The following is a 26,344-nucleotide window of genomic DNA, read 5'->3' on the forward strand; positions in this document are numbered from 1 at the left end:
CCAGAAAGTCGATTGTCTCCACATGCGTTGTCACCTTATGTGTAGAGAGAGCTTTTCCAAATGTCAACTATATTCATTCAGTTGACAGAAATCTGTTTGTTTATTTACTTATTTTTGAGAGAGAGAGAGAGAGATGGGGAGAGAGAGAGAGAGAGAGAGAGACAGAATGAATGGGGGAGGGGCAGAGAGAGAGGGAGACACAGAATCCGAAGCAGGCTCCAGGCTCCGAGCTGTCAACACAGAGCCCAACGTGGGGCTTGAACCCACGAACCGTGAGATCATGATTGAGCTGAAGTCAGACATTTAACCAACTGAGCCACCCAGACACCCCAATAGAAATTAGTTTAGTATCAGGAGGACATTATGCTACATGAAATAAGCCAGTCACAGAAAGATAAACACTACTACTTGATTCACTTCTGTGAGGTATCTAAAATAAACTCATAGCAACAGAGAGTGGATGAGTGGTTGCCGCGGGCTGGGGAGAGGGAAATGAGGAGTTGCCGATCAATGGGTGTAAAGTTTCGTTTGTGCAAGATGAATAAATTCTAGGGACCTGGTACACAACATTGTGCCTATAATTAACAATACTGTATGGTACACTCAAAAAATCTGTTAAGAGGGTACACCTCGGGGTGCCTGGGTAGCTGTCGGTTAAGCGTCCAAATTTGGCTCAGGTCATGATCTCACAGTTTGTGAGTTCGAGCCCCATGTAGGGCTCTGTGCTGACAGCTCAGAGCCTGGAGCCTGCTTCGGATTCTGTGTCTCCTTCTCTCTCTGCCCCTCCCCCACTTGTGCTCTGTCTCTCTCTGTCTCTCAAAAATAATTAAATGTAAAACAAAATTTTAAGAGGGTACATCTCATGTTAAGTATTATTACCACGATAAAAATAAAAATGAATTTAAAGAGAAATTTAGTAACAAAATCCCAAAACTTATCATTTGTGGTGCCTTATGATTGATAGCGTTAATAAGTAACTGAATTGCAGGGGCGCCTGGGTGGCGCAGTCGGTTAAGCGTCCGACTTCAGCCAGGTCACGATCTCGCGGTCCGTGAGTTCGAGCCCCGCGTCAGGCTCTGGGCTGATGGCTCGGAGCCTGGAGCCTGTTTCCGATTCTGTGTCTCCCTCTCTCTCTGCCCCTCCCCCGTTCATGCTCTGTCTCTCTCTGTCCCAAAAATAAATAAAAAACGTTGAAAAAAAAAATAAGTAACTGAATTGCAAGATCTTACGAAGAGCTTTTTGTTTTAAAGCTGACTATTTATTGTGTGTGTGAGAGAGAGAATGGGGGAAGGGGCAGAAAGAGAGGGAGAGAGAGAGAATTCCAAGCAGGCTCTGCGCTGTCAGCGTGAAGCTCTATGCAGGGCTTGAACTCATGAAACCCGAGATCATGACTTGAACTGAAATCAAGAGTCGGACACTTAACTGACTGAGACACCCAGGCACCCCTAAGATCCTATGAAGAGCTTTACAACAAAGAGGAATTTGAGAGACCTAAAAAACAAAACAAAACATTACCAAAGCCACTCCTATACAGAGCTTCTGGAGAATGTCCCAAAGAAAGACTTTTCATAGTACTTTGTGGTTGTCACTTAACAACAAATTTCTAGGATGTCTGGGAATACTATGGCTACTAGAGAGGATCCTAGCTTTTTGCCCAGGTCTGCTCAATTTAAATATTGAATATCGGGGCGCCTGGGTGGCTCAGTTGGTTAAGCGTCCGACTTCGGCTCAGGTCATGATCTAGCGGTCCGTGAGTTCAAGCCCCGCGTCAGGCTCTGTGCTGACCGCTCAGAGCCTGGAGCCTGTTTCAGATTCTGTGTCTCCCTCTCTCTCTGACCCTCCCCTGTTCATGCTCTGTCTCTTTCTGTCTCAAAAATAAACGTTAAAAAAAAAATTTAAATATCAAATATCATAAACTTCGCAAAACAGATCTTTAAATTAGAGGTTATGAAAGGCTAAGCAATTTGAAAGTATGTAACAATTTTCATAGGCTGCTGCCTTCTTGAGAGATGTCCATCAAACAGGCAATATTTGGGTGAATGGAGTAAAATCCATCTCCAAATAGTGGGTAATAAACACTAGTCCAAAAGTGCAGAGGTGGCTGGTCCCGATGGCCGTCAGAGCACCCTGTGGAAAGGAGTGGAGCTGAAGCCCTGGGGCTTTCTGTATTTCAAGGGGCAGGGTGAGCTTACAAAACTGTGTAAGCTAAGATGAAGAGAACAGGTATGTGTTTGCAGTGGCTCCTGAACACTTTGGGCTTAGTTATCTAAGTGACGTATCCCTTTATCCATCCTTTGGAATTTGGGGCTTCTGCCTGGCCAAAGAGCCTTGGACAGAGGCATTCATCCCTACCTGCAAACCCTATTCCGTGCACTGATGGGTGTGCGTAGCGAAATCACAATATAGCCAGGAAAAATAATGCCACTGAAAGAAAGATTTTTCTGATTCTACATTTGGGGAGATTTTACTCAGGATATTTTGAAGCCACAAAAGGAAAGTTGGGCTTTTGTAATGTTGATGAAATATTCTGTCCCCAGCTCAGCATCAATACTGGATTTTTAAAAAGGTAACTGAGGCAGATGTTACATATGCTCTGTGTAAGCGTCTTCACAGACAGTCTGTAAATTTGACATAATTCATTGAATACCTTTAGGTGATATTTTCAATTCAACTCTCGCGTCCAGTGTCAGTTATGCTTGGAAAGATGGATAGATTAGCTCTTAATTGTCCACCAGATTCTCTAGCATTCACCAGTTTGAAACATCAACATTCCACTGCTGCATTCTGATCAAGAGAGCTATTGATTAAAGTGAACATCTTGTGTTATGTTAAGAATGAGGTATATATATTTTTCAGAGTGTCTGAGCATTTTACAACTTTATATGTGCTTTATTTTGAATGTTTGTGTACCCTCCCCCGTTCGTGGGTTGCATCCTGACTCCCAGGGTGATGGATGGTATCAGCAGGTGGGGCTTTGGGGAGGCGATTAAGTCATGAGGCTGGGTGGATGAGACGAATCGCCCTTGTGAAAGAGGCTGCAGAGAGAGGTGAGGTTACCGTGAAAAGATGGCCATCTGGGAGTGAGATTCTCACCAGCACCTTGATCTTGGACTTCCCACCCTCCAGAACCGTGAGAAATAAATTTTTGTAGTTTCCAAGCCAAGTAGCATATGGTATTTCTATCACAGCAGCCCTAACAGACTAAGACAAAGTTACATAAAGCTTTTCCTCCAAACCTCTTCCTTTCCCTTGTCTCCGCCTCCCTCCTTTTCCTTCCAAACCCCCCTCGTTCCCCCTTCCGTCATTACCTACCGGCAATATTGCCATAAACATGTCACTGTTAGCTATTTGGAGAAATTGTGAAAACCACTTGTTAGGAGCAATTTCACTGTGGTTATCGACTAAGACTTTATCACGGGCAAGCAGGGGAAGGCTGCTGTGTACAAGTGCGAACTCTCATGAGCCATAAGTAAGCATTTGATTTTCTACCAGTAAAACCGTGTGGTAATTATTTCAAATAATATTATTGTTCATGATTCTGATTTCAACAAAAAAGCCCTTCTCAGAAAAATCTTTATTCAGAACCCCTTAGAAACTTAAAAACAGTTTTTTCCTAAATTTAGTACGCCCAGAACAAGACAGTTTTCCATAAGGTTGTTTTTCTTAGCTGTCTTTAAAATTTAGTACAAATTTATACTTTCAAGTGTCTAAGAAACAGCTGATTATTTTCATTTGTTATTCTAGTGAGGAAATTATCACTCATTTTCAAAATTAACGTACTTCATGATGCAACTATTTTCATTTGTTATTCTAGTGAGGAAATTATCACTCTTTTTCAAAACTAACATACTTTATGAAGCAACATAAAATATGCATTTTCTGTGTCCTGAGTTCTTAGAGCTCTTTATTTCTTCTTGAATTTATACTTTTTAATTTCATTTGACTTCCTGGTATGTGGTATTGAATTAACTTCTCTCAGGAGCAGTTTCTGGATGAATACTCTTTTTAGAAGCAATGTATGTTTTTATTCACACCTGTTGGAACTTCTCCAGAGGGCTTTGGATTTTCCTGCTTTTTTCCATCTGTAACAAAAGTGATGAGACTAGCTTTATCCCCTTGTGGGGGTGTAAATCAGATTTGTTTATCAAACTGATACATACTCATCAATTTTTGTATTGTTCTATCCATGTACAGTTTTGGCTACTGATGTTTCCCTCTATTTATTAGCATTTAGTTTTTTTAAATGTTTTGCTTTATTTTTAAAGGAGAGAGAGAGACAGAGCATGAATGGGGAGGAGCGGAGGAGAGAGGGAGACACAGAATCAGAAAGAGGCTCCAGGCTCTAAGCTGTCAGTGCAGAGCCTGATGCGGGGCTCAAACCCACAAACTGAGATCATGACCCGAGCCAAAGCCGGACGCTCAACCGACTGAGCCACCCAGGCACCCCTATTTATTAGCATTTAAACACACACTTTGTTTCTGAGAACACAAATGTGGCAAGGTCAAAAGAAAATGTGTTACTTTAATGTAATTGAAAGGAAAACGCAATTGCTTCTATTGCAAGATGCAAGACACTCAGTTACTATTCATTGTTTCATAAACGTATTCTATCTATATTGATATACTTCATTGATAGATTTCTGAAATGTCTCTGATATTTCTTAGGATCAATTGTTTCTTTGCATTTTGACTCCAGTTTCTTTTAACTGTTATTGGGGCAGGGTGCCATAAATTTGCAATAACATAATTGGTGCCTGAAATTCACTCCTCACAATATATCTTGTCCTCAACTCTTCTGACTTTTGTCTCGTTCATCCTGGAGCTTGGCACCACAGCCACCCTTGGATCTCATTGTCATCAAGAACAGCTGGACCTCTCTCTGTCCACAAACCACAGTCTCCCGTCTTTCATTTTGTTCCCTTGCACCAGACATGCGACCACCCCCACCAAGCGAAGGACTCACCCTCTCTCTCTGTCTCTCTTGACTTCATGTTTTTCTCTGGCCAGTCTACACCCTGGGATCTGTCTTTCATTACTCATCTCCTGATGCCCTCACTGCCCTAGTGTCTAGCTGGGCTTGCCTTGCAGACCCTCAAACCCATGAGGTCCCATTTGTGTGCCCTGTAACCTGGGCACTGAGCACAATTGCAAACAAGTAACACGGCAGTGCACAACAGTGGCAATAGAGCTCTGCCGGCTCCTTTCTCACAGGAAGGTGCTCCTTCCTCAGCACCTGCTAGCCATCCTTCCACCAGTTCCAGGTCAGGCTCCCTGCCACCCTGTTTGGCTGTCTTCGCCACTCTCATTAATTCGGTAATTGGCAAGTGGGTATTAATACTACACCCCACACGTCATGCCAATCTCAAGGGATGCAATATCAAATTAAAGCCAAACCCTACCCTCATTGGCCCACCACAGAGTCAGGTATCTATGAAACAGCGACGCTATTGATGATTTCATTATACTTGAATCAGGTGGTAAAGAAACCAAGATAAGAGGTGACCTGAGCTGTTTCCTGGGAGGTGGGGAGGGAGGTCTAACTCAGCTCTGGGTGGCACTTTATTATCATTGTCTTCTCCTTGTGGCTTTACTGCATGTGCATTTCTGGGCTACTATTGTGGATTTTTATTCAGTTCTTTTAGGGCTTTATTTAAGTAATAACATACGTTTTCCGTCTTTTCTGGCTTACTTTTATTGTTAGATGTTATGCTTGAGCGATTCACCTATGTTGATACAGGTAACTCTAGGTAAATTATTTTCACTGCCCTGTATTATTATTCTTTTAATACCTCTCTTTATGTAAGGTTGAGTTTATGCACATTTGGGTTGTTTTCTTTTCTTTCTTTCTTTTCTTTTCTTTTTCTTTTTTTGTCACTGCAAACAATTCTGAAATGAACAGGAAGATCATGACAATGATTTGGTTAAATTTCAACATATATACAAAATTTCACTTTGGCCATTCACTTCAGCCTTCTCTGTCTAACACAAGTATCAGAAATTAGTAGCAAAGTAGAAAGTAGATCACCTTGAATGTTCTACCATATTTGAAATGTTAAGATAATATATTCATTGGTTTGCCTGATTTACTCTCTATAAAAGATGACATAAAACAATTAAATGGCCCCAAGCCAGGAGATAAGACTCACATTGCCAGTCTGAATAATTAAAAGCAAATGTTCTTCCGATTCTCTTGCATTTCATTAGAATAAATGAAACACTGTTCTCAGTGCTATTAAATATCAATGAAGTCGTGGGGAATTAAATGAGATATGTATTGTTTCTCAGCCCCCGATTCACCCTGTAATACCTGCTCTTCCATAACGGACTAAACTTTTTAAGCATTTCTCCTTCACAGTGAGGATGATGTTAATTAGCGGGTGCTGAAGAGTTATTGCAGGAGGAAGGGGCTTCGCCCACTGGTTCCAGCCGCTGCCCCATTGATCAGCCACGTGGGTAGGAGCACGTCTAATATTGCTTCTCCCCAGCCACAGGCAGGGATGTGCAGGCCCTTGGTGACCATGCCCCTGCAGCCCTCCTAAGGAGGGCACCACACGCTCCAGATCTCCTGCCCCCAGTGGTTGCTTAGCTCCTTCTGTGCACCTGCTCATCAGCTGAGGCTCATCTGCACCTGGGAAGGCTGCTTCCTCTGTACCCAGTGACCGTGGACCAGATCTTGCCCCGGCAACCTAGAGAGCTTTTCCACCATCCAGCAGGCTGCAAACACACCTCCCGCAGTGAGGTCTGAAGCCCATCCTTGGAGAAGAGGCTTCTTCTAAGTTCTTCTTTCCTTAGATAGTATCTCCGAGGCACAGCATACCTTTTAGAGTTCTTGTTACATCTTGTAGTTACTTTCCTTTGATAGCTCAAATATTCTTTATATTAAACTTCTGTCAGTTTTTAAGAAATGAATGAATTCAATTCTAAAACCTAACATAAACTTACAGTTCCAGTTTTCACAGAGCCCGATGCAGTGGATTTCATGAACCATGAGATCGTGACCTGAGCCAATATCAAGAATCCAACGTTTAACTGGCTGAGCCACCCAGGCACCCCAAGAATAGTCCGTCTTATACACATTAGGCTCTGTACCAGTAAACTTCAAAATGATATAGTAAGCCAGTGAATAGGGTAGAACAATGGCCAAGTTGAGCAATACTGGCTGGGGAGTGAGATCTCTCAAAGCCCCTCAGAAACTTTTGTCTGGAAGATCTGTTTCTGAAGGCAGAAATCAATATCTAGAAACAGGGATCCACCTTCATAACTATGTTAACCATTCAGTTCCCTGCCAAGTAGTTACCTACAACTGCATAGACATTGCCTTTAGGTAGACTCAGTGTTAGATCAAAATCAATAGATAAATCAATATTTAAAACAGAAACTTCTAAGGACAGGGGCCATGTCTTTCTTAGGACAGGACCATGTCTTTCTAATTGGTTTAATTAACACAATTTCACCTGTGTGTATATATGTTCTAAAAATAAATCATTCGTTTTATTATATACAGATTATGCACAGGTTTTGTATGATTATCTGATTCTGTGTCGTCTAATCAATTAAGATCTAATTTGATCTTAATTCAGGTCAAGGTCCTTTCTAATTTAGCTTTCAAACTTACCTATTCTTTAGTAATTATGTGTGGCACTTAAATCATCTTCTGCTGAAATGAGTTAGTGGGATAAAATACATTTTACAATGCTAGAAAATTTAATGCACTACAGAACAGATTTGTGTTAAGACACACCATTTTTAAATAATTGTTTATTGCTATTATTGTGCTTAAATCTAGATATCACATGTTTAGCAAGTGTGGATTCCACCAAGTTAGAGGTTAGACACTAAGCACATTCTCATTTGAAGTGAGACATACATTTGGTAGTCTGCATTTCTGCATTAGTAGTTCACTAAGTGCTTTGTACATAGTAGTTAATCAATAAATATTTGCTAAATAAATCAATGGTGTGTTTAATTCAGGATTCAAAAGGGATTCATGCTAATATTAATAGCTTAAAAAATCTGTAAGCCTACAGAAGTTTTGCGTAGTACATGGGATCAGTGAAGCGCAATGAGAACCCCGAGGGGAATTTTCTGTCATTATTTGCAGATTAGAATAGAGTCTCTGGAAAGGTCCCTGCTGTACTTTTAACGGGTTGTCGCTGGAACATGGTATGATTGTACCCATTACTTTGTGAAGCATATCCAAATGCCTTCTTCAGATGACTGTTCTCCCTGCTTCTTATATATTGAAAGCAATTATGTGATATTGTAATGCATTTTGTTGACAAGCTTTCCTTTCCGAAGCTGCTTATCTAAGTGCATTATTTCTGACTGAAAAACTTATTTTTCTTTCTTTCTGTCTGAGTGGATTGCTTGCCAGTGGTGACTTATGGCCTAGTTCATCGATTTTCAGTAATGAGATAGAGCAGTATGAGGTAAATGTCTGTGTACATGGGCATGGGTTCTAAATCACATTCAGAAAACCACAGGCGTGATGATGCAGTGAGTCCGTCTCCTCAAAAATGTTTGTGGTGAAGATTCCTTGAAAAACCTTGGGCTTACAGCACATCACTTAAATGGCAGATCTAGACAAATAGACTTACAGTCACCAGAGTGAGAAAGCCATGCTGGTTTGTTCAGGGCAGTAGAGGAAAACTCACCAGCCAGTGCATCTGGTGGGCAGTCTCAGTGGATGAGGGAGGCAGAGAGAGCCTGTGGGAGTTTTAAATGCATTGATTTCTCCACAGTGGAGCATCCAAACATGTAACTGAGTGCAGCCTCCGTGTAGCTGATGGGCTCCCAGGGCTATAGAATTGCTACAGATATTCACATGTCTGAGGCAAGGAAAGCACTGGAAACAAATGCAAAGGAGATCCTTGCAGAATTCACTCATCTGATTTCATAGTGAGTCACAGTCTCATGGTGCTGAAATAGCTTGGCGATCCCTCTTGATCTTAATAACAAGAAGATGGAATTATAAACCATTAAAAACTAAGATATTGGGACACCTGGGTGGTTCAGTTGGTTGAGTGTCTGACTCTTGATTTTGGCTCAGGTCGTGATTTCGTGGTCATGGGATGGAGCCCCCAGCACCAGGCTCCATGCTGGGCATGAAGCCTGCTTGAGATCTCTCTCTCTCTCTCTCTCTCTCTCTCTCTCTCTCTCCCCCTCCCCCTCTCCCGCTCTCCCTGCCCCTCTCTCACGCACACCCCCCCTCAAAAAAATTAAAAGTAAGATATTTGTGGAATAGAGAGGGAATCCCTTGAATGTTGTGTTTTGTAGCACTGTAATTTTATGGCCCTTATATCCTTTCCACATATCTCGTATCTCCAGACAAATTCACTCTTCATTGAACACAGATATTTCCAGGAATTCTTTCTTCTTTCATCTAAATCTCCCGTTGATTAGTGCTCTCATCCTCATACATGGGACTCCTCCAGACCCTCCCTTATGACACCTCTAAATCTTCCTGCCTTCTTTCCATCTGTTCTTTCTAGTTTTCTTTCATTCCATGATCCATATCACTCCAGTGTCCATTGCTACCCCTCCGAGTTCTATTGTCTTATTTCTTCTGTAGACCAAGTCTAAATTAACCCTAACATAAGTGGAATCTTCAAACATTATTGTATTCTTTATGTTAACCTTATGAGAATATAGTACAATCAAAATGTGGTACACGACACATGCATGTCATTAGAAATCTTACTCCCGATGATCAAGATAGTCGTTCTGTGGTCTTTTAAAATTCATATAAACAAAGATTTGCATTTCTTACTTAAAATGCTGCTTTTCCTACCTGGGTGCATTCTTTGTTTTTGCCTGAGGTTGGCCTGTAAAAATTAGCAACTCATTATAGTAATGACATAACTTGATATACCGACTAAAGCTTTGGTGTAATTACATATAATTGAGGACCTTGAAGATGATCTAATGAAATGAAATGAAATGTATTCTAGATAAACCATATCTACTATGTTTGGGAATAAATGGCAGAAGTATAACAAGTGTGCCCTATGCTAGAAACAGAATTGTAATGGTTTAGTGCATTCCAGGAAAAAAAAAAAGAAAATAATATTAAGTTCATTTAATGAATACCACTCATGGGTAAGAAAAGATAAGAATAGGGGCACCTGGGTGGCTCAGGCGGTTGAGCAGCCGACTTCAGCTCAGGTCTTGATCTCGCGGTCCGTGAGTTCAAGCCCCGCATCGGGCTCTGTGCTGACCGCTCCGAGCCTGGAACCTGTTTCAGATTCTGTGTCTCCCTCTTTCTCTGACCCTCCCCCGTTCATGCTCTGTCTCTCTCTGTCTCAAAAATAAATAAACGTTAAAAAAAATTAAAAAAAAGAAAATATAAGAATATGAATGGAACTGGGGTACATTTCCATAACTTGTGGAAGTGAATCCTGAACCTAAAATGACTCAGTAAATAATCTATTATTTCCTGACAGGGAGAGTTGAGGGGGTGGAGAGAAGATGTAGAAGGAATTATTCAACAGTAGAGAACATTCTAGAGGAACAAATACTAGAGTGAGTTCAAAATATCCTGGGCTTTTTTTTTTCATTCTGATAAATCTCTATTTATATTTCTTGGAGAGATGTGGTACATTTGACCACTTCATTTCTACACGTGACACAAAATAATAAGAGCAGCCAGCCTGCTAAGAACTCAAAGCCAGATGGTGTATATGTGTGTCATGCTGAGTTGATGGTTTGGAAATGCCAGCCCTGCAGAATGGCTGGAGCCAAATAATGCTTCAAGGTAATCGTAATCCTACTTAAAATTCACTTGTGCATCTCCATACAACTTTCACATTCTTAAGTTTATTTAATGAATTTTAAGTTGCAACGGACAACGTGATACGTACAGGCAATAGAGCAAAATGTGTCTCATGTGATTTGTTGGCTGTCAGCTCCAATCAAATTCTAATAAAGTAGCAGAAATCTGAAGTGTTAGTTTAACAGTATTGTCCGACTGCTTCTTAAATGAGCAAATAACCAAACGTCAGGCCATGCTTCTCCCTAGGGAGCGGTGAGCTGTTCTATATTCTTTAGGGATTATCTTTTAAAAATGAGTCAGTGTGAGTTGAAAACAAAACAAAACTAACAAAACCCAACAATTTCCTGTCTGTCTCCTGATGTATGGAAATGAGGAGAAAAGCATTTTGTGGTACCTCTTTTCCCTGACCTCCGCAGGCTCACTTGGGAGAAGTCTTCCATAGCAATCCAGGTGAGGCAGGGGGCATAGTGTGATCGCAAGCCGGGGAGAGCCCCTGGCAAGGTCTACAGACAGTGACAGGCTAGCAACCAGGCAGTAGTGAGGCGACTGCTGTGTTAGATGATCCCACTGGAGAAGAAGATGAATTGACTGTAGGAGGATATAAGACTTCATAACACCACTAACTTATGAGTTTGACAAACTGTTGTTTTATTTTTACATTTATATTTGCAGAATTGCTGTTGTTTTTCTCCTGTAGAACATGAGCTTCTGTTTCTTCCCTCCTTTTATTTATTTATTTTTTTTTGCTTTTTTAAGGTTTCCCCTCACCTTTTCTTTTATATCTTCATAAAAGCATCTGTTTCCCAAGAATCATGAGTTATTTGTTATTAAAATATTATTGAACATTAATTGAGTAACTTAGCCCCATAGTAAATCAATTTTTGCTTTTTAAGATGTTATACTTTTTAAATGAATTGACCCTTTCGTCATTATGAAATGTTTCTCTTTATTTTTGGTAGCATTCTTTATCTTGAAAGCTACCTTTTTTTTTTAAGTGTATTTATTTATTTCGAGAGAGACATAGAGAGGGAGCGTGCATGTGAGCAGGGGAGTGGCAGAGAGAGGTAGAGAGAGAATTCCAAGCAGGCTCCATGCTGTCAGCGTGGAACCTGACTCGGGGCTCGTTGCCACAAACTGTGAGTTCATGACCTGAACCAAAATCAAGAGTCTGACGCATAACCAACTGAGCCACCCAGGTGCCCCAAAACCTACTTTCTGTATTGATATAGCTATTCCAGCTTTCTTACAATTAGTGTTTGCATCCATTTTCCTTTAACAAATCTATACGTACTTATAGTGCCTTTTCTTTGTGTTTTAAGTACAGTCTGTCAATCTCTGGTATTAATTGGGAGAGTTTAAACCATTTGTATTTAATGTAATTATAGGTATTATTGGGTTAAAGTCTGAGATCTTACTGTTTTTTTCTGTCTGATCTATTCTTTGTTTCTTTTTCCTAATTTTTTACTTCTTTTGGATTACCCTAATGTACTGTTAATGTTCCATTTTATTTCTAATATGTGCTTATTAGCTGTAATGGACAGAATTTCTAAGTTGGCCCCCAAAGATGCCCCACTCTAACCCTGAGAACCTGTGAATAAATGACATAGAACTTCTCTGATTATGATGTATGGCACAGTTGACCTTAAGAAAAGGACATTACTCATGTGGACTTAATCTTACCACATGAGCCCTTAAAGGCAAAAAGCTTTTTCAGATGGATGACAGAAGAGAGAAAAAGAAGGGAAAGTCAGGGAGATCTGAAGCACAAGAAGAATCTGATATTCTGTTCCTGGACTTGAATATTGGTGGGCAGGGGGGTGGGGGCGCGGGGTGAGAGCAGGTGCAAGGGTTGGAGAGCAGATCCAAGGAGCTGAGAGTACCTGGCCATCAGTTAACAAGGAAGCATGAACCTCAGTCTTACAGTCAAAAGGGACTGGATTGTACCAACAACCAGAATGATCTTGAAGCTCCTTTCCTTGAGCCTCCAGATAAAGAATGCTCCTTAGCCAGGACCTTGATTTTGATGGCATAGGGCCAGACTAACCCACTCGGACTTCTGACCTACAGAATGTGAACAAGTAAATTGATGTTGTTTTAAGCTGCTAAATTTGTGGTAATTTGTTATGTAGCACAGACAACTAATGCATTAGCTGAAGGTCTCCGTTTCACTGTCTTAGTGGTTCCTCTAGGGTTTACGGTATACATCTTATCACCATCTGCCACCAGATAATATGCCACTTCATATATAACTAAAAACTTAACAACCTACACCTTCCATTTCTTCTTTCCCTTGTGCTATGTCATAATTGTATTTCTAAATATGTTTAAATCCTCACAGTACGTTCTCATATTTCTGCTTTAACTAGTTATTTATTTTTAAAAGATTAAATAAAACAAAAAATAAATCTTTTATATTTATCCACATATTTATAATTTTTAGCAGTTGTCATTGATTGCTTCATATAGATTTGAAGTTATATCTGGTATCCTGTTTCCCATTTTGTTCACATTTCTTGTAGTGAAAGGCTATTGACGATAACTTCTCTCAGTTTCTGTTTGTCTGAAAAAGTCTTTCACCTTTGAGAGTTTTTCCTCCTTGTAGGACTTTAGGGTCCCTGTTTTCTGGCTTGTGTTGTTTTACATGAGAAACCTGTGAAATTTCTTATCTTTATTTTTCTGTATGTGATGTCTTTTCCACAGATTTTTCAGCATTTGATTACACTGTACCTTGATGTGGTTTTCTTTGTTTATACTCCATTTGTTTCATTTCTTGGATCTGCACGTTTATAGTTTTCATGAAGACTTCATGAAGTTTTAGAAGAACTTCAGCCATTGTTTCTTCTAATGCTTTTTCTTTTCTTTTCTAATATTTTTTCTACATGCCTCTCTTTCCTGCTCCTTTGCAGCTCCAATACACTTATGTTAGACTGCTTAATATTTTCTCACAATTCACTGATATTCTGTTGATCTTTAAAATCTTTTTCTTTCTCAGATTCATTTTGAATAGTTTATGTTGCTATATACTCAATTTTTAGATTTTTCTTCTGCAGTGTCAAGTTTGCTATTATTTCCACCTAGTGACTTTTAAGTTTCAGGCAATGTCTTTAATTTTTAGATGTTCAGTTTGGTTCTTTTTTAATGTCTTTTTTTTTGGCTCATTATTTTCATTTAACTTCTTGAACTTATGTTCTTGTCTGCTAGTTCCAATATTTATGTCATTTCTATACCTGTTTTTTTATGTTTATTTATTTTGAGAGAGAAAGCTTGAGCAGGGGAGGGGGAAAGAGAGAAAGGGAGAGAAAGAATCCCAAGCAGGCTACACACTGTCAGTGCAGAACCTACTGCGGGGTTTGAACTCACAAACCATGAGATCATGAGCTGAGCTGAAATCAAGAGTCAGATGCTTAACCAACTGAGCCACCGAGGCATCCCATATATCTGTTTTTACCTAATTAGTTTCCTCTTGATTAAGGATTCTTTTACTTCTTGAAAAGTCCAGTGACTTTTGATTGGATGTTGATAGTGTAATGTTGGCTATTGCTGAATGTCTAGATTTTGCTATATTCCTTTAAAAATTGTAGAATTTTGTTTTTGCAGGTATTTAAGATACTGTATATTGGCTTGCTTTTTTCTGTGATGATTGTTTTTAAGTACTAGTGGGGTGGGTATAAAGTAGCCTTTATTCCAAGGCTATTTTAACATCACTGATTAGGTAATAAACTTCTTAGGTCTCTACTGAATTCTTGTTGTAGTCAATAAGGCCTCTCTGGTCAGAACTTGAATACCTCTCCATTCTGAGTGTTCTCTAAAAATCGTTTAACCTACAGCTTGTGGCAGGTAAAATGAGAAAATGACTCTCAGTGATATTCAACATTGTATAATCTCCTTCCTTGGGGTTTTGGAAGATTCTGTGAATACAATCAATCCTGCAGTTACATTACTTTATGTGGCAAAAGGACAATTATTCAAAGTGGGTCTGACCTCATCAGGTGAGCCATTTTTTTAAAAATGAGAGATTTCTTTGGCTGATTGCAGAGGAAAAAGTTCAATATATGAAAAAGCTGATTTATATATATAGTCCAAATGTCTAGCTGTTTATGGTGGGAAGGCAGCACTGGTAGTAGTTACTTGATCATGGAATTTTAAAATTCACTTAATTCACTTAATTTGGAGATTTTAGTAAATCCTGCTATTACAAGCCAATTTTTAAAACTAAAGGAAACTGAGTTAGAAGGAAAACAACAGAAAGAGACTCACCAGCTACAGCCCAAAAATATGAAAACCACTCTTTTATACCTTTTATTTTTAAGTTCTTTGGAAATATTTCATAATAGTGAAGTACACAGAGAATAATACAATAAACTTCTATATACCCAAATAATCAACTTAAAATATAAAATATTACTGATACAGTTGAGGTCCTTCCCCAGTCTTATCCTCCTTGGAGAGGTAGTTGAATTCCATGCTATTAATTCCATGCATTTCTTCATATTTTACTTCATATACATGCATCCTTAAAATTATCTTTGCACTTTTTTGAAATTTATTTTGATGCTGTCAAAATGTAGCATTTTCTTGGTTTCCTTTTTTTGTTTAATGTTTTGTTGTGAGAATGAAAAATTGATATGTACTTAGAACTCCACTATATGGATATAGCACAGTTTGTTTATCCAGTCAAATTGAAACATTAAATCCAAATTTTTGAAGCAATGAATGCAGAAATTAACCTTCACATGCATATGACTAGAACACACGTATGGCAGTTTCTCTAGCAAATACTCTCGATAGTGAAGTCATTAGATAATAAAGAATGTACATTTTTAAATCACTAGACATTGACAAGTATTCTTCAAAGGGGTTGTTCCAGTTTGCATTCCTACCATAGGGCTTCTGGTTGTTCTACATCCTTATAAACAGTAGTATTGTCAGAATTAAATTGTGAAAATTATATGGTTGAAAAATGCTATCTCATTGTGGTCTACATTTGTGTTTCCCTAGTAATTGATCATGTAGGGCCCCTTTTACTATGTCCACAGGCCAAATTGGCATGGAGATTATTATTCCCCAGCCTGGCCACTCCAATTTCTCAAAACCCCTTAGGGTCGACATAAAGATCAAACATCTACAGCGATAAGATATGTTATGGAAAGTTTTCCTAAGTGTGAAATTATTCCCTGAGTCATTAAAATTATTTCTGGTCATCACAACATGATTCTTGCCAACATGCTCAGTTATGGCCATCTCAGCTTCTCCTCCTCTGCTTTTTCTTGTTGTAGAAAGCATAACAATAAACCTTAAGTCATTGAAGCTGAAAGGCAGGCTAAGTTATGAGAAGGAATAGAACTTTAGCTAACATTGGCAAATAATGGCAGGATTTGGTCAACTTGGAATAACATGGTAATTGTATTATATGTAAAAATACGGCAGGGTTTTTGTTTATTTGACTAAGGTCAGCAATGGAATCTCCATTATTTGGAATTTTCAAAATGGCTTAGATAAGAATTTGAACAGAGTAATTTGACAATCCAAGTGTGTCAGCGCTATGCTAAATGGAAGCTGGTAATTTTGAGGGTCCTTCTTCCCTTCGTTTTGTGCCTCAATGAGGAACTCATCCACAGAGCTTTCACAGATCCTTTCCGCTGCCAAGATGGAAATTTACCAAAAATTTTTTGTTGTTTTCTAAAGAGGTAGTGAATAACATTGTATCTTTTGCAAATCTGTCATCAGTGAATTATTTCTGGTAGAGGACACCAGAAAACTTACCCTGAATCTACTCTTGGTGCTAAATGGGTTTGATTTTTGAGCCCAGGGAATATATTTTCTGCCCTTTCCATAATTTGAATGATCATTTGCCAAGCTGTATTACAGTATGCTTCCTGCCTCCACCCACAGCTCTGGATCATCGATACTTTTGCTCCCACATTAGGAATTTCACAGATTATTGAATTGTAGTATTTCAATGTCCTCCCCTGAGATAGTCCAAGTTACACGTAGCTGATGTAAGTAATTTAATTTGTAATTTATTTGGGAATGTACAACTGAAAACTTTTTTGGGGAATATGGTATGGGTATCTATGTTTGTATTACTCTGGAAAGATTTTATTTTAGAAGAACAGAAAATCTGAGAAGGAGGTCCTGTCGTTCAGGTTTGACAACAGAAAATCATTCTGTACCAGTTTTGATTATTGCATTCAGTTGATTTCTCTGTGACTCAAGGACTAGAAGCTTTCTACCACTTCCTTTGGTGGAGAACTTTCCAAATCTAGGAGATTAGAGCATTGGAAGTTTTCTTTACATTCAGACAAAAGTGTCTCATTTATTACTCAGGCTACCTTGATTCTTTTCTTTGCACTTCTTAGATGTTTGTTAAACCCTACTAGTCAATGTAATGACCCCACAGATGTGATATTTTAAAATAATAGACATGTCGTTATGATATTTGATATTTGACACTGCTTTGTATTGGGCCTCTTTAGACATGTACGTGCATGCAGAGTTTGCATTTGTCCCAAGGTGAGCAAAAACAGAAGCAGTGTTTTTAGGATGAATTTTCTCACCTATGATAGCAAGTTGCAAATATCTTATTCTTTTTTTATTTGTAGGGCCAGCTCTGTAAATACGCTTCTGATCATCTCTTATCCTGTGTCATGTTGCAAAGTTGTAGCTTGTTTGCTGTCCTACAGCTGGGGTCTCTTTAGATCTTATGGACTAACACGAGCTGTTGTCTCCCTCCAGGTCATCCAGGCTGTGTTTTTTGGTATTTGCGTGCTGACTGATCTTTCCAGTCTTCTGACTAGAGGAAGTGGGAACCAAGAACAAGAAAGGCAGCTCAAGAAGCTTATCTCGCTCCGGGACTGGATGTTAGCCGTACTGGCCTTTCCTGTCGGGGTTGTGAGTATGATGTACAATGCATTTAACCATAAAAGAAACTTAAAGGGTCTTATTTCAGACTTCTAAGAGAAAAAAAAAAGGGCTCACTTCTAAGAGAAAAAAAAAGGGCTCTAGCAGGTGTCTGTATTAGTCTGCTTAGGGCTGCCATTACAAAGCACCACAGACTGGCGGGGGGGGGGGGGGGCGGGGGGAGAGGGAGGGGCTTAACCAACAGAATTTATTTTCTCACAATTCTAAAGACTCGAAGTCTGAAATCAAGGTGTTCACAGTGTTGACTTTTTTTTTTTTTCCTGAGACCTCTCTCCTTGGCTTGTACATGGCCTCCTCTCCCTGTGTCCTCACCTGTGTATCCATGTCCTAATCTCCTCTTCCTATAAGGACATCAGCCAGACCAGAGTAGAGCCCATCAATGACCTCATTTGATCTTAATTGCCTCTCTAAAGGCCATTCCTCCAAATATAGTCACTTCTGAGGTACTAGGGGTTAGGACTTAAACATATAAATTCTAGGGAGACACAGTTCAACCCATAACAGCTTCTCTAGCAGCCCAAATTTGAAATGTATGGTCCTTGGGTCTATGACCATTCTAGTGTTTTTGAACTTGAGAGAGGAAGTCAACATTAGCTCATACTGCTTCGTTCACCCAACTGTGCCATTAGCTAATATCATTTAAGTACATGCTGCTTAATGTTTGGGTCTGTTCTGGCTTCATTGATTTTCATTATTTTCAGTTAGATGCCCTCCATTGCGTGACTTCCTTCACAGGTCTGTTAATCGTCCATTGTCTATACATAAACTGTGTTTCTTTAAAAGGCCAGGGCCCCATGAGATTCTATAGATTGTAACCTGTGGAGAGGCATGAAAAGAGGGACAAAACTCTTACAGGTCGCAAATTGTGAAAATAAGGAAGAGTGTGTTACCTAATTCAAATTCAGACCTTTCATTTGACATTCATTTCATTCTCAACACAAGGAGATTATTATAATCTGGTCACACTCCTCTGCTCGATCCCTCATCTTTTTCCTTTGAAAACCTAAATGGGTGCTCAGATTGAAACCATCTCACAAATCTCTCAAATTCTGTTACTTAACCCGACAGAATTAGATGCCTTACCTATTGTTTAGTATTTCCTTCTTTGGACTTGACATAGAAAATTCAAATGCTTTCTATCAGAATAGTCATCTAAGAGAAAATTTCCATTGGCACAAAGTATAAAGATTTGTACTTGGTGCATGAAAGAATTATCTGGAATATCCAAGTCTGTGTATTGTTTTGTTTCTTTTTACTGGATTGTTCCCTTGGAATTTCTCTAGGTATGTCATTACCTCTGGAAGTCTTCCTTGGCTAAGAGGAACACAGTAACACAATACAAAAGTAAATAGGAATACAGTATTAACATTTTCTCTTAGCTCTGCCTCTCTCTCTCCGTTGTGTGGTGCCCAACTGTGTTTCTGGGGATTAAATTGTGCCTCTTGCCACTCTCATCAAAGGCACATTGCATATGCCCTTTAGACATTTTTGACATTACTTTGGCCAGAAACTTTTTGCACCTGCTTAGGACTTGAGATGTTTCTCAGCTTTCAGTGTCCTTCCTGAAGTTAGTCGCGTATGCTTCATGGTTTGTGACAAGAATGGGAGACTTTGTGCTTGCTTATTTGTTTGGTTACATTTGCTGTGTTCCTCTGTTTTCACTAACTTTGTGGTTTTCTCTGTGTTTTGAAAAAGGGAAGAGAAGTAATAATACCTTTAATTTCACACCTCCTTTTAAACTGAGAAGTCATATCACATTCCGTTGCATTTGTATACACCTTCCCAGGTGGGAAGCTTCACAGAAGAATAATGAATCAGATGAACAGCTTCACTTACTTTTTTAACTCTTATTTTTTGCTGATATTTTATAGTCCATTTTTTACATTCTTTATAATCTTCCCTGTTAATATATGAGTCACTTTCCTTTTTAGAGCCACTAGCCTTTTCTCTTAACTGAACTTTTGAAGTCCCTCTATTATATTTCCCTCTGTCTCTCCCTCCCTTTCTCTCTCTCTCTCTGTCTCTCTGGTATTAGGAAGAGTTTTGGGCAATGTTCTCCAGAAATCTCCAGATGTTTCCCACTGTTTCTTACTCTATCATTTGAGTTTTTGCATCCAGTTTCCCGGTTTCTCAAACTAATACACAGAAATGCATCCTGAGGAAAAAAACAAACCAAAAAACACAAAAAGAAAAACCAAACCCTGGTAACTAGCTGTTTCCCAGACTCCACTAATTTTATAGCAAAGTCATATTTACAAAGGACATGAATTTGTCTCTTTATTTGCATTTTAATGCAAACTGGGTTTTTTTCATTAAAATAAAATTTTATGGTTTTTCACCTTTCTTTCCCCAACTTTGTTTCCCAGCTTTCCTTTCCAGTGTGCCCTTACCTTTGCTGTGGCTTCACAGGTTTTCCCTTGCCCCTTCTGTGTCTCTCCCATACCCCGTTTGCTCAGTAGGGTCTGGAATTTCAGTGTGGTTTTATCACTGAACTTTTCTCCCTTGTTAAAATGTGAACCCTCCCTAGAGCAGTGCCACTAGGAATCACTTGAAAAGGTGTCATCTTTACTCTTCTTGTGGCTCCTGGCCTGGGAGGGAGGTGCTCAGCCCAGTGGGTTCATTTCATCGGAAGGATGGGAACAGCACTAATGCCTGGAACCTGATTGACGGACATGTCCTTATACCCGTAGGCATCTATAGTGTGAGAATGCTTATCATGTATGAAAACGATTAATGATAGCATTTGTAATTAAACACCTTTTGCCATATTGACTGACACAGAATCCTAAAGGGCAAAGCACCCAAGCACTCACCTGTGCCTGGAGAGCCTTGGGCATGGCTCGAGCTTCTAGGCAGCAAGGTGCTCAGCCTCGGCTTAGAACCTGCCTGTGGTCCCCCGAGGCCTCCAGGCTCTGGCTGCCAGGTGATTGCCAGCCTCACAGAATTCCACTCCCTCGTGGCTCCTTCGGGCCCCCACCTTTTGTTTGTCAGCCAGAAGTTTGCAGAGAAAGTAAAGTTATTTTTGCTTCCCGGTGCAGGGCAGAAAGGCAAGGGGCATGATAAGGGGGCAGAGTGGCACCCTCTACTCCGATTTTCCTGAAGAGACCTCTTAGCCCCAAGCTTTTCCTGTTGCTCCCATTATCTCTCTTTCCTTCTCTCTCTCTCTCACCTCAACTGCAATTGTGGCAGCAAGAAAGACATGGGTAGGTTATCTAGGATTCGTATTGTCTCCACTAATGCTTCCTCCAATAACGAGGTTAATTGAGAGCTGACAGTAATTGCTTGATGTGGGCATGAAGCAATAAATACGATTTTTGTGACCCATGGACCTAATGCATCTACTTCATGAACTCTTTCTCTCGGATATATAAAAATAATGAAGCATTCCAATCAAAGATAGTTGGCGTAAAGTTTTGTTTGAGCATAACCTTGAAGAAATTAGGCAGTTGCTTGAGTGAGCCTAGCCTGTATCATCCTGATTTGTGCAGATTCCCATAAATGCAAAGCTGGCCTTGATTAGTAACGCTAATGGCCGGAAACCACCACCACTCCCAAAGCCTTGCAACTCATTTTGCAGGGATAACCCATGGGAGGCTCTTCTTACCATGTGCAGTTTATTTCTGAACCCTGTCACCCTTTTAAAGAAGCATTACAAATAACTCTATGACATTATGTGGTCTGGAAGCACTGAAGTTTATTAGGAGCAATCAAACCAAGAATGTCTTTTGTCTCCTGTGAGTTTGTTGACTTTCGTGCTGGCAGATACTCTTCTAGTTAAGAGAATAGGCTAAGGCTTTCAACCAACCAACCAACCAAACAAACAAACAAACAAACAAACATACAAACAAGCAAACAAAAAGATAAAGAGGAAGAGGAGCAACAAAATGAGTATGATGAGTATGAAATGGTTTCTCTCAAAAATTCTAAGTGTGTCTCCAACTGCTATCCAAAGCAGCCCATTTGCTATCCAAAGCAGCCCATTTAATGGCAAAGAACCATCATACATTTCCCATTCATTCAGGTGCGTGCATCCCATTTATTTGCAGCTTCTTAGCTTCTATGGGACATGGAATCAAATCTCACCACCTCCCCAGTACCTCTTTGTTTCTTCTGTCACTTGACAGAAGGTAGGCTGTCACTAAACTGACCTTGACTGATTGATGGGTAAAGATGAGGATGTCCCTGTCTGTATAGAGGGGGAGTGGATCCAAGCAGGACCTAGAAATTTGGGTTGTCCTAACCAGGGATGGGCACCCAGGGTATCCCCAAGCAAACCAGCATGTGCCAAGATACGATCTTCTAGAATTTGGGCTTTTTACCTGAGTTTAGCCTCAGTTACTTGTTCAGTAACCATTTCTGGTGTTATAAGTATATTCTTGTAAAGACTTGGTGAAGATTTTATATGTACCAACCTAGTCTAGACTGCTTTAAAACTTGTTTTTGCTTGTGATGGGGACTGTGTGGTACCTGCTCCCTTAGGAAATATGGAAAACATAATTAGAAATCTCAAATGCAAACTTAAAGAAAAAGTATCTAGCAGTTATTTTCAAAAAGTGAGTCTTTATTTATTGACATACTAGCTAACTCTGAGCCATTCTTCAGAAAAATTTTGTGAAGCATACAAATTTAGATCATCATATCCCTACAATTTAAAAAACATTGTTTGCCTTTCTGATTTTCAAGCAAGAGATTGGCTTACATGGAAAGCAAACAATTAATATTAATTACTAATATTAATATCTGTTAATGTAACATATAAAGGAAGGGAATTTGATTCTATTTGAGACTGTATGAAGCCAATGCCTTTTCTTCTGTTTTGATATTAAGGGAAAACATTTTTAAAGCACATTATTTACTTTATTCTACAAACTCTGGATTTAATATAAAAATACACTTAATATCCGCTGATCCTCTCTTTATTAAATTTTCACACAGGTACCTAAAACCAAACTCTTTCCTGTTTTGTTTTGTTTTTTTCAAGACTTCATTGATGTTTTAAGTTTCTTCAAATGCCCTTTTCCTTTCTCCTCACCTTTGAAGTTAAAAATATAATATCTGCTAGGTCATATTTCATGGTAAAACCTAGTTCATTTGGAGTTGAGGAAATCATGTGCCTTCTCCCTGCACTGAAATGAGTGTGAGTTGGGTTTCCAAAGAGGGAAGATTCACAGATGAGGATTCATTCAAGATCAATAAACAAGGTTAAGTTTTCCCTCCCCTACCAGGAGAAATACTCAGGAGACTATAATCACCTAACCTAGGTGAGTGGTCTTACCTCATTTTTTGGATTGCCTTTTCCAAAGACCAAGGACATAATGTGATTAGACAGATGTATGAGAGGGAACCAGGTTGCTTCTCAACCATCTTAGATATATTTTTTCTCCTCAGTGGAAACCAAAGATTTTTCTGCCTAAGTGACCTATTTGATTTGTACACATTCATGCCAACTCACAGCAGCCAGCTTTCTCAATGCTTGCAAGATAAATTTCTTCCACACAAAAAATAATCACTCCTTAACAATATTTTCTATAGGTGCCCACTTTTAATCACACTACAGTGGAAACCACACATTTATATCCAGAACATTCAAAGGACAGCAGTTCTAGTCAAGTCAATAATGATTTATGGGTAATGGAGCTTACTAGGTAAGCAGATAGTGCTAAGAGCCAAGATAGCAGGAAGGATGGATCTTGTCCTTCAAGAGTCTCACAGCCTGGAGAAGGTGACTTTATAAGCTATATCAACAAGTAAATTAAAAGAAGGCATGGTGTGTATAAGAGTGCATGGGTCTAAGGTGCAGAAGCAGTCCAGAAGAGGAAGGGATTGATTTTAGTGAGTGGGAGGTCCTGGAAGTCTTCCCAGAAATGATGATATCGGAGCTCTGTTTTGAAGAATGACTACAGACTTATTGGATGTATGAGTTAATGATGCTTTCAGCTGCAAGTAACGGAATACCCACAGCTCTCCACCTGGCTTACTCTTTCAATTCATTCAAGTCTCTGTTCAAATGATTACCTCTCAGAAAAGCTTCCATGAATAATCAATATAATTAGCCTTCCATTACTCTCAGTCTCTTTGCCTTGCTTTATAGTCTCCGTAATGATTACCACTACTTGGCACATTATATGTGTATCCTTTCATTTCTGTAGCATATGTCTCCTCTGACTTGGTACATACCTTATGAGGCCAGGGAGGTTGTGTGTTTGATTTACTGCTGTAACCCAACCATCAGGAGTGATGCCTAAATAATTCAGTATTTATTGAGTGAACATCCATCCATCCAGTTGTGGCTTAAGCAATAAAGATATTTAATATCTCACAAAAGTAGAAACCTGTAAGCAGGTAGTTTCGGGATGGCATTGCTCAGTGTTATCATTTGAGACTTAAGCATTTTTTATTGTTCACTTTTTTATCTCCAGAACGTTGGCTTTTTGTCCTTGGACTTGCCACCTACAGTCTCAAGAGGGTTGGCAAAGCCCCAAACATCACCTCCTTCGGAGCCATGTTCAAGGCAGGATGTGGAAGAAGCTCTTGAGGGAGCTCTCTGCATATGTTTGTCTCTTCATCAGACAAATGAATATTTCCTATAGGCCCCATCAGCAGACCTCCCCATGAGTTTTGTTGGTTAGAACAGTCACATGGGTGGAACCAGTGGCATGGGAGGCTGGGAGAAGGGAATTCACTTACCATGAGGGCTTAAACTAATTCAGATTGATCTTTATAGGTCGGGCACATTGCTGCCCAAACAAAACCAGGAGTTTCAAGAAATATGATAAGTAACAAATATTGAGAATGGCTATGAAATGTAAACTAAGTAAAAACCAACGGGATTTTAAGTAATTTGTTGTTCATCTATGTATGTTTTTATGAAAAATAGATACAGTCAAACTGATGAGATTAATCACGGACATTTTCTGTCTTAGTCAAGAAAAGCATTTTTTTTCCCATTCATTCTCTGCCAGCACCATTTTTTGTACATTCTCATTAGTATTATTATAAACGACTATCAAAATCTGATATTTGAAGAAGTTGTTCTCAAAGAAAGTCCCATATGTTACACAATTGACTAAATCGTTTCTGTTCAGTTTCTGAAAGTCCATAGATTTGTACGAGGTGGCCCTACATCAGACCAGCAACCCATATATGCAGAAAACCATGTTCAATGAGTAAAATCTTCCTTTAATAGTCCCGTATAAATTGTAGAGAATGATCATGCACTGGGTGTCATTTCACCAAGTTCCCACTCTCTCTGGGCCAAAGGGCCACAAAAGTATCTCAGGAAATGAAAATACCTTTTTTCCATATTTATATCCATAAGTAAAAAATATATTGGAAGTATGTGATTGAGAAAAGGTAGAATTGATCTCTGGTAACATTAATAATGTGATGCGTATAAAATAGGCATACAATTCCTATTCTCAAAAATAAGACAACCCCCCCCCCCCCCCCCACAAATCAGACTCTTTGTAGGCCCTTGTTTCGAGAACCAGGAACAAGTTTCAATATTAGATGCTGATTTAAAAAGAAAAGGAGAAAGGAACACCATTCATTTTTCTTCTTCCTTCTCTGCATATCATTCTTCCTCCTGATCTCTTTCTGTCTTACCTTTCTCCCTCATCCCTCTACCCCAAACCCATCTCCCTCTTTGTAGAAAAAGAAACAATGATTTGCTGTGTGGGTGTTCTGAAATTACTACAGTCCTTGTGGGCGTTTTGAGGTAACTCTTACCTGTTTTAGCTGGATCAAAATGTGCTGTGTCACATCAGCCGACATCAGAAGGAACATTTCCCCCCAAGGAAGGAGCTAGTGGACTTTCCACCCACGCAAGGTTTATTAACTTTTAGTTGTGCCTGTGCGATGACCATGCTAACGATTCGCCTATCTTACCGCAAATAGCCAGTCCTGGATAGGACTTTCATTCATCATGCCTTTTTCTAGCTCTCTTAGGAACAAAAGGTGAGGCATAATTCTGACTTTGGGGCATGTGTCGGGGGACAGGTGGGAAGGTGGGAAGACGAGGAGCTGGGGGTCAATGAGGGGAGAGCTTGCGCGGAGCCGTAGCTCACAGGTAGCCCTGTGGCCCCACTCACTGTCTCCCACACTCCTCCGAAGAGCAACTCCCAAGCGGTTTCCCTCTTCAGAATGTCCCTTATTCTGTAGGTTACGTCTGTGCTCCATTCACACAAAGGAACACACACACACACTGGGTGTTGGACTGCACTGCCAGTTTGGTGGACGGGAGGAACATGAAGGGAGCATGTCCCAGAAGGAACAAGAAAGAGTTCTTCCTTCCCAATCTGCTTTTGTGCACCTCTGGGTGCCCTGCCACTCTGTTCATCATTCACCAGTGGGAGACCGGGGAGGGGTGTAAAATGAGAAGATTCGGAAAATACGTGGTGGCGTGCCCACGTGGGATGGCATGAATGGGGATGAGCATGCTGTGCCCATTTGTTTGGATCACCTTGCCACTTAATCTGAAGGAGGACCAATCCCCTCTCTTCACCTTAAAAATCTACACTGGGGGGGGCGCCTGGGTGGCTCAGTGGGTTGAGCGTCCGACTTCGGCTCAGGTCACGATCTTGCAGTTTGTGAGTTGGAGCCCCCCATCGGGCTCTGTGCTGACAGCTCAGAGCCTGGAGCCTGCCTCGGATT

General features: G+C 39.9%; 1 protein-coding gene across 13 annotated transcripts in view; it reads left to right on the forward strand.

Moving 5' to 3' along the window:
• The window catches only part of AIG1 (androgen induced 1), a 245,402-nt gene that overhangs the window by 40,660 nt on the left and 178,398 nt on the right, over positions 1 to 26,344 (forward strand). For all 13 annotated transcript variants that reach the window (XM_086708023.1, XM_086708031.1, XM_086708029.1 and 10 more), the window contains exon 2: positions 17,507 to 17,662. In XM_086708023.1, coding sequence (XP_086564149.1) covers positions 17,507 to 17,662 — 156 coding nt within the window. The remainder of the gene's footprint in view (positions 1 to 17,506; positions 17,663 to 26,344) is intronic.

This window comes from Puma concolor, chromosome B2 (genome assembly GCF_028749965.1).
Source record: "Puma concolor isolate L17-30 chromosome B2, mPumCon1.1.hap2, whole genome shotgun sequence".
Classification (NCBI taxonomy): domain Eukaryota; kingdom Metazoa; phylum Chordata; class Mammalia; order Carnivora; family Felidae; genus Puma; species Puma concolor.